At 46.0% G+C, this 9,221-nt stretch overlaps 1 protein-coding gene across 1 annotated transcript in view; it reads right to left on the reverse strand.

Moving 5' to 3' along the window:
• trpm7 (transient receptor potential cation channel, subfamily M, member 7) overlaps nt 1-9,221 on the reverse strand; it is a 52,985-nt gene that overhangs the window by 5,083 nt on the left and 38,681 nt on the right. Inside the window, 13 exon segments of the mRNA XM_016532782.1 lie at nt 127-209; nt 395-678; nt 1,678-1,743; nt 1,918-1,962; nt 2,108-2,158; nt 2,248-2,273; nt 2,834-2,859; nt 2,951-3,018; nt 4,062-4,155; nt 4,230-4,324; nt 6,160-6,641; nt 6,710-6,785; nt 8,143-8,888. Coding sequence (XP_016388268.1) covers nt 127-209; nt 395-678; nt 1,678-1,743; nt 1,918-1,962; nt 2,108-2,158; nt 2,248-2,273; nt 2,834-2,859; nt 2,951-3,018; nt 4,062-4,155; nt 4,230-4,324; nt 6,160-6,641; nt 6,710-6,785; nt 8,143-8,888 — 2,142 coding nt within the window.

Consider the following 9,221-nt stretch of genomic DNA (forward strand, 5'->3'; position numbering starts at 1 on the left):
AGTGAGTGTGTGTGTGTGTGTGTGTGTGTGTGTGTGTGTGTCTGTGTGAGTAAGTGAGTGAGTGAGTGTCTGTGTGAGTGAGTGAGTGAGTGAGTGTGTGTCTGTGTGAGTGAGTGAGTGAGTGACCTGGGTGAGTACGGGATGGTTTTGGGTCTGATCTGATTGAAGGCAAACGTGAGTTTCTGAGCTGCTCTCTGCTGCTGTATTTCCTGTTCACAACACAAACACAAACACCGTTTCAGTGGCGTCTTGCACAGAAATCAGTGCTCGTTCGCTCATCCGGGACAACGCTAAATGTGGGTTTAAACAAGGTAAAGAAACCTTTGAGATTCACACCACAATCAGAAGTGTTTGAGTAGTTTGTGTGAGTGTGTGTGTGTGTGTTTGATCGTACCCTGAGACAGAGGTGCAGGACTGTGTCCTCTCTGTAAATGCTCTGCCAGGTGTTGACAACCTCAGGTAGGAAGGACTTGACGATGTACAGGTGTCCAGGCTTCAGCATGTCGTACTCGGACCAGGTGCAGAGCACCTTCAGCGCCCGCCGCAGGCCTCCACCCATCTCCTCTTTACTGAGGAACTCGATCTTAGCACAGAGACCGCGCTGAGCCCACGACGACATGCTGTTGTTGATGGTGTTGGGAGAGCTCTCCTCCAGACGGTACACGGTCACCGGTTCACCTGTACGACACGCAAACATGAGAACGACACGCATAAACACGCAACTGACCTCGCAAACACACAATCTCACCAAACAAATACAGCGTAGGGCTGGGCGGCGCGAACTACACCTTACGTCAAGCAATTCTGTGTAACGTTTTGTGGTTGGAAATGTAATGAAAAATGGTTCTAATTGTAAATAATCATGTTTTACTGTCTATTTTTTATAATCCAGTGAGTTTAGTCTTTTACAAACAAAAAGCTGCTTCATCTGATTTAATTATTTTCTGTTTATTTGGAATTTGATGGATTCAAAGCAAAAATCAGCTGATCCATATCAAATGTACAACAGTGTAAAAACAGATTCACAAGTTTGAAACTAAAGATTTAAAACAGTCAGACTGATATTATTAAACTGAGATCAGACTGATTGAAATTAAATTGACTGTTAATGACCTGAACTGAACTGTATATTGACACAATTGTCTTTTTAGAGCAGCTATATTTCAGGGTTTCTGTGGGTCTTAAAAAGGTAATCAAAAGTCATAATTCACCCTTCCACAAATTGAAGCGTAAAAAGAAGCAGAGAGTCTTAAATTCATAAAGTCGTGGCATTGAGTGTTGCATGAACTGCAAAAAATTAATCTCTTCCTCTTTTTTTGAGATACTGAACAAAATCAAGCAAGTTTATGATTAAAACAAGAACAAATATCTGCCAAACGTTTTCCATTTGAATTAGGTTGGCTTTTCGGAGCTCATTGGCAGATATTTGTTTTTGTTTTAATCCTAAACTACACTATTTATTTCTCAGAAAACAAGGCTTTATATTTTGTCATACTCCAGTAAATGTATCTTGAGTTAAGAATCTTTGCACATTTGTCTGATGTATTTTAATATCCCTCCATGTTTCTTCTCTCACATGTAAAAACCAATCACTACCGTCACGCCGCCCAGAACTACATGATAAACAGCAAAGCCTGATGGGACAGAGAGAGACAGGAGGGCAGTGCTGCGTCTTACCTCTAGGGGGCACTGGGGTGAATGGAATACTCTGAGACAACCGCATCAGGTTATTACGCTCCACCGCTGACACACACACACACACACACACAGGGCTGATGTCAGTACACGTCACACCACCGCGCCTCGGCCCGCTAAACACGCTCTCATTACAGTGTGTGTTTGAGCGAGGTGTCGTGGGTCGGGTTCGAATCAGGACACGTTTATGCTTTAGTTGGACGGACTGACAGAAACACTGACCTGAATACTGATAACTCTCCATGGGCTTGAACGGAGAACCGATCGCTGCTCCACAGACACACAGAGCAAAGAATGAGCAGAACAACACACAAAATACCACGGTATTACCGTGTTCCTGATGCTGTCAGTGTAGTGTAGTACTGTATGTGTAAGTGCAGCGCTGAGAGAGACCAGCAGGGGTCAGACTTACAGTCCTTACGCGGCCCCAGGTGTGTGTGTCGCCCGGCGTACAGACCTGCAGCTGAATCACACACACACACACACGGTCAGAGTAAAGCAGGATCAGTTCAGCTGTCATCAGATGATCATTAGATGTGATGAAACACTCACTGTTTGAGATGTCATCTCCTGGACTCCTGAAAACAAACAAGAAAATCACATATAAAAATAAATCACACTCATATATATGTGACCCTGGAGCACAAAACCAGTCATAAGGGTCAATTTTTTTATTTGAATTTTCTGAATAAATAAGCTTTCCATTGATGTATGGTTTGTTAGGATAGGACAATATTTGGCTGAGATACAACTATTTGAAAATTACAAAATATCTTCATGGAACATGATCTTTACTTAATATCCTAATGATTTTTGGCATAAAAGAAAAATGTATAATTTTGACCCATACAATGTATTTTTGGTTACTGCTACAAATATACCCCAGCGACTTAAGACCAGGGTCACATTTGGTATTGTGCCCTAAACAGGTTGCACTGGGTAATCCATCCATAGTGAAATCACACAGATATCTATATATAACACCATATATTTCACTATATAATTGTAGCCTTCACAAGTATAATGAAACTAGTACACTATGACAGAAGTGCTAGTAAATTACAGCAATGTTCAATCATGAAAACACAATCACTTTATTAGTTGTCAGAATATTCCACACACACACACAGTTACTCACAGTCTGTTGGATTGAGTTGATTTCCCCTGAGAATGAAAGACAGACAGAGTTACGGCGCGTGTGTGAATCCTGTTTCTCTTAAACACTTTGGTGTGTGTCGCTGTGTGTTTGACTGACCAGCAGCAGATCCTCATAACGAGAGACGTCCTCCAGCGACACACGCGTCCTCTCCTGCTTACCGAGCGCTGGAACACACACACACACACACACACACACAGACAGAGACAGACAGACACACACACACACACACACACACACAGACAGAGACAGACAGACACACACACACACACACACACACACAGACAGAGACAGACAGACACACACACACACACACACACACACAGACAGAGACAGACAGACACACACACACACACACACACACACAGACAGAGACAGACAGACACACACACACACACACACACACACAGACAGAGACAGACAGACACACACACACACACACACACACACAGACAGAGACAGACACGCACACAGACAGACACACAGACACGCACACAGACAGACACGCACACAGACAGACACGTACACACAGACAGAGACACAGACAGACACGCACACAGACACACACAGACAGACACACACACACAGACAGAGACAGACACGCACACAGACAGACACACAGACACGCACACAGACAGACACACAGACAGACACAGACACGCAGACAGACACGCACACAGACAGACACGCAGACAGACACAGACACGCACGCAGACAGACACGCACACAGACAGACACGCACACAGACAGACACAGACACGCAGACAGACACGCACACAGACAGACACGCACACAGACAGACACAGACACGCAGACAGACACGCACACAGACAGACACGCACACAGACAGACACAGACACGCAGACAGACACGCACACAGACAGACACGCACACAGACAGACACAGACACGCAGACAGACACGCACACAGACAGACACGCACACAGACAGACACAGACACGCAGACAGACACGCACACAGACAGACACGCACACAGACAGACACACACACAGACACAGACACGCACACACAGACATGCACACACAGACACAGATACACACACACACATAGACACAGATAGAGAGATGCCATGAATGTTTTCACATCAAGAGAAGAGTGTGTAGCTGCGCCCAGCAGGGGGCGTTTGTGCTCGTGATGCTGGATCACGGTTAATGTCTAAAGCGTCTGGTGTTGCGTAACGCTGCACTCACTGGACTCTGGATGCAGGAACGAAGGGTTTCGGTCGAACTCGGTGAAGCCAGCATATGAGTTCACCGTCCGCATGTGACACTGCGCCGCTGCCGCCTGCAGAAACACACCGGATTGAGCCAAACCAGAGAATCATCATCTTTAACATCCAGAAAACAACACTGACTCACCGCATCCCGAGCCTTTCTGGAGGGACTCGACTGCCGGCCGCTCACAGCAGCCTCTTCAGGGAACGACCTCTGACCCTCAGGATCATCCTTGTGACCTTTGGAGAAAAATGAGTTCAAAGCATTACAGACGTTTACACTGGCACAAGAAAGCTTTTTTGCTTGCATCAGACACAGATCAGAATTTGTCGCACACGTGTGAACACAGAAATCTGCACGAGATCCGATTTTTCCGCATCTGATCTGAACCACTTCCAAATGTGGATTTTAATCAGATACATATCCGATATCTGGACATCTGACCTACGTCTAAACACGCAGAAATCCCAATGCGAGGGCGACAGGTTTGCTTATAAAGATAGCGTTTTAATGCTGTTTGCGCTCATATTTTATTGAGATGGTTTTCAACCCCTGCCACATCAATTCATAAATACAACAGCTAAAAGCTACATTATATTTCTCAGCAAAGAAGTGGCAACTTAAAAGTTTTTGTAATTAAACCAACAGGCTTGACGTGAATTATATAAATAATTTTAATAGTAATAATTCTACCATGTGCATAGTAAAGCGATCACTGCAGACAATCACTTTGGGCGGTAATTAATGTAATGTAAACGCAGATATGGGATAGCAGTCGTGTCTAGGGGTGTGCGATATTGACAAAAAAATAATATCTCAATATTTTCTGGGATTTTATCGATAACGATAATTAGACGATATTTTGCGGAGTGTGTTATTGTGCTGATATCTTAAGAGCTGACTCCTAAAGTTTTTGATATTCTTCATATTCTGTGTGCTGGTCAATTCACACTGATAGAAATTTATATTTTCCAATAAGTTTAAATAGATTTTTACCTTTTATGGGCATTTTTACTTTTATAAAGCTATTTTTCTAAAAGTGTGCATCCTCTTTTGAGTCAAATTCCTAATAAGACATCTGGGCTGTAACCAAGCAAATAAAATCAGTATCAACAAAATTAATCTGTGCAGCGCAGAGGAAACACAGAAGCTGCATCTGAAGTGGCGTTTAGATGTGTTTAGACACAGTTTAATGCAGGACATGAATGCATTTAACCTGCAGTTACAAATGCATAAATAATGTTTTGATATTAAACATAAAACAGTGAGTACTGTTATTTGAAATTATTTAAATAATAAAAAGATACTTTAAATGTGAAACTAAAACCGCCAGTAGGTGGCAGCAAGTCACTGTTAATAAGCGAGTCATTGCGACTGAACCGAATCATTAAAACAGTTGATTCATTCAGGAACGAATCACCGTCATGTTGCTCAGAGACACAAAACAGTCGCGTCTAAAGTGAATGTAAACAGGCAGCCAAAAAAAAAATCAGATATGGTCAAAAGATCGGATCTGTGCATTATGACACATTCATCAGTGGATTACAGTCACCCTGTTAAATGTTTCCCTCCGATCACACTGAGCTTTAATACCCCGTCATTAACCAAACCCTTAACCAGCACCAGCCCGGGTTAGTTTAGTCTACCGGACACACACAGCACTATATTCACTCCCGAGGGACATTTAGTACAAAGCAACTGGTTGAGATGAAACCACCGCCAGAGGTCAGAGGTCACCCGTCTCACCCTCCCTAACACACACAGGGGCATGCGGACGGGGTGAGGGTCAAGGGTCACGGTTATTCCCAGCAGTGGACCGAAGCCAAACCTCCGCTCCTCTGCCTGAGTCTGTTCAGTGCACGTCTGCAGCGGCTGTCTCTCCGGAAGCGCGGGGGGCCCCGGGGCCCGAGCTCAGGGGCCAGAGGAAGGGGCGTGTTTCTTTCGGGCGGGTCGTGTTCGTCATCAGCGAAGGCGTGATTGACGTATCCCTCGCGCTCAGGCTCACTCACGACCACCACTGGGGGGCCTCCATCACTCCTCTCATAAACACCCTCCTCTTCCTCCTCATACTCACCCACGAAGGCCCCGAACTCCTCCGCGGCATGCGCCGGCTCCGTGTGTGTGTGCGAGATGGTGAGCTGTGACGGCGTGCTGACGAAGAACGTGGCTGGAGCCGGATCCGACCTCGATCCAGCCTCTGGGCTCCGAGGAAGCTCCGCCCCCTGCCGCTCCTCAGCTCCGCCCCCAAACAGAGACTCTGCTATGCTGGCGGCGGGAGGCAGGAATCCCACGCTGCACCGCACCAGCGCACTCGACTTCGAGTGCCCCATCACGTCGGGCCCCAGGTTCTTGGAGATGCTGAGCTCGCGTGTGATCTGGTTGTGCACTTTGCTAGCCTCGGACGCTCGCTGCGCGGTCAGTGCCTTTAGCGTGTCCACCGTGAGCGCCGACAGATCCTGCAGGTGTCCGATTTGAGAATCCAGCGTGTGCAGAGAGCGCTTGATGAAGTTCACCTTGTTTCCGACCTCCTTCAGCTGCACACACATCGTTTCCACCCTAAAAAACAAACAGTTAAACAAAAATTTCAGTTCATTTATTTGTATAGCACTTTTCACAATACATACTGTTTCAAAGCAGCTTTACAGACAATAATCACAGCACCAGGGGCTTTAGGTTTCACATTTATGCATTTGGCAGACACTTTTATCCAGAGAGGTACACGTTAGTGCTGTGTTCAAAATATCGATACGACGATGTATCGTCACAGAGATTTGACGATACGAGCATCGATACAGCTGGCCCCGTATCGATATTGTGGCACGTGTGCAGCAGTGGACCGCGCTTAATTGGTTTAAAATTTTACAACGTTTAAAATGGAGTAGAAAAGTGCGAGGTTTCTAAAAAATAATGAATAGAGCATATATAGGCTACAACAAGGTTTAATCTGGCCGCAGAGGAACACAACTGGGTTGCCTGATATAAAGAGACGTAATCCCCGAAACAGAGCTTCACACTTGCGCAATACGGAAATATCTGCTAAGTGTGCTACTTATCTGTCGTCAACCTGGCAACCCTGCGCTCTCTCTCCACTGTGGATAAACGCGCTTGCTTTCTGAGTGTGTTATTGTGCTGATATCTTAAGAGCTGACTCCTAAAGTTTTTGATATTCTTCATATTCTGTGTGCTGGTCAATTCACACTGATAGAAATTTATATTTTCCAATAAGTTTAAATAGATTTTTACCTTTTATGGGCATTTTTACTTTTATAAAGCTATTTTTCTAAAAGTGTGCATCCTCTTTTGAGTCAAATTCCTAATAAGACATCTGGGCTGTAACCAAGCAAATAAAATCAGTATCAACAAAATTAATCTGTGCAGCGCAGAGGAAACACAGAAGCTGCATCTGAAGTGGCGTTTAGATGTGTTTAGACACAGTTTAATGCAGGACATGAATGCATTTAACCTGCAGTTACAAATGCATAAATAATGTTTTGATATTAAACATAAAACAGTGAGTACTGTTATTTGAAATTATTTAAATAATAAAAAGATACTTTAAATGTGAAACTAAAACCGCCAGTAGGTGGCAGCAAGTCACTGTTAATAAGCGAGTCATTGCGACTGAACCGAATCATTAAAACAGTTGATTCATTCAGGAACGAATCACCGTCATGTTGCTCAGAGACACAAAACAGTCGCGTCTAAAGTGAATGTAAACAGGCAGCCAAAAAAAAAATCAGATATGGTCAAAAGATCGGATCTGTGCATTATGACACATTCATCAGTGGATTACAGTCACCCTGTTAAATGTTTCCCTCCGATCACACTGAGCTTTAATACCCCGTCATTAACCAAACCCTTAACCAGCACCAGCCCGGGTTAGTTTAGTCTACCGGACACACACAGCACTATATTCACTCCCGAGGGACATTTAGTACAAAGCAACTGGTTGAGATGAAACCACCGCCAGAGGTCAGAGGTCACCCGTCTCACCCTCCCTAACACACACAGGGGCATGCGGACGGGGTGAGGGTCAAGGGTCACGGTTATTCCCAGCAGTGGACCGAAGCCAAACCTCCGCTCCTCTGCCTGAGTCTGTTCAGTGCACGTCTGCAGCGGCTGTCTCTCCGGAAGCGCGGGGGGCCCCGGGGCCCGAGCTCAGGGGCCAGAGGAAGGGGCGTGTTTCTTTCGGGCGGGTCGTGTTCGTCATCAGCGAAGGCGTGATTGACGTATCCCTCGCGCTCAGGCTCACTCACGACCACCACTGGGGGGCCTCCATCACTCCTCTCATAAACACCCTCCTCTTCCTCCTCATACTCACCCACGAAGGCCCCGAACTCCTCCGCGGCATGCGCCGGCTCCGTGTGTGTGTGCGAGATGGTGAGCTGTGACGGCGTGCTGACGAAGAACGTGGCTGGAGCCGGATCCGACCTCGATCCAGCCTCTGGGCTCCGAGGAAGCTCCGCCCCCTGCCGCTCCTCAGCTCCGCCCCCAAACAGAGACTCTGCTATGCTGGCGGCGGGAGGCAGGAATCCCACGCTGCACCGCACCAGCGCACTCGACTTCGAGTGCCCCATCACGTCGGGCCCCAGGTTCTTGGAGATGCTGAGCTCGCGTGTGATCTGGTTGTGCACTTTGCTAGCCTCGGACGCTCGCTGCGCGGTCAGTGCCTTTAGCGTGTCCACCGTGAGCGCCGACAGATCCTGCAGGTGTCCGATTTGAGAATCCAGCGTGTGCAGAGAGCGCTTGATGAAGTTCACCTTGTTTCCGACCTCCTTCAGCTGCACACACATCGTTTCCACCCTAAAAAACAAACAGTTAAACAAAAATTTCAGTTCATTTATTTGTATAGCACTTTTCACAATACATACTGTTTCAAAGCAGCTTTACAGACAATAATCACAGCACCAGGGGCTTTAGGTTTCACATTTATGCATTTGGCAGACACTTTTATCCAGAGAGGTACACGTTAGTGCTGTGTTCAAAATATCGATACGACGATGTATCGTCACAGAGATTTGACGATACGAGCATCGATACAGCTGGCCCCGTATCGATATTGTGGCACGTGTGCAGCAGTGGACCGCGCTTAATTGGTTTAAAATTTTACAACGTTTAAAATGGAGTAGAAAAGTG

This window comes from Sinocyclocheilus rhinocerous, unplaced genomic scaffold (assembly GCF_001515625.1).
Source record: "Sinocyclocheilus rhinocerous isolate Xijiao unplaced genomic scaffold, SAMN03320098_v1.1 scaffold7355, whole genome shotgun sequence".
In the NCBI taxonomy this organism is placed as follows: Eukaryota; Metazoa; Chordata; class Actinopteri; order Cypriniformes; family Cyprinidae; genus Sinocyclocheilus; species Sinocyclocheilus rhinocerous.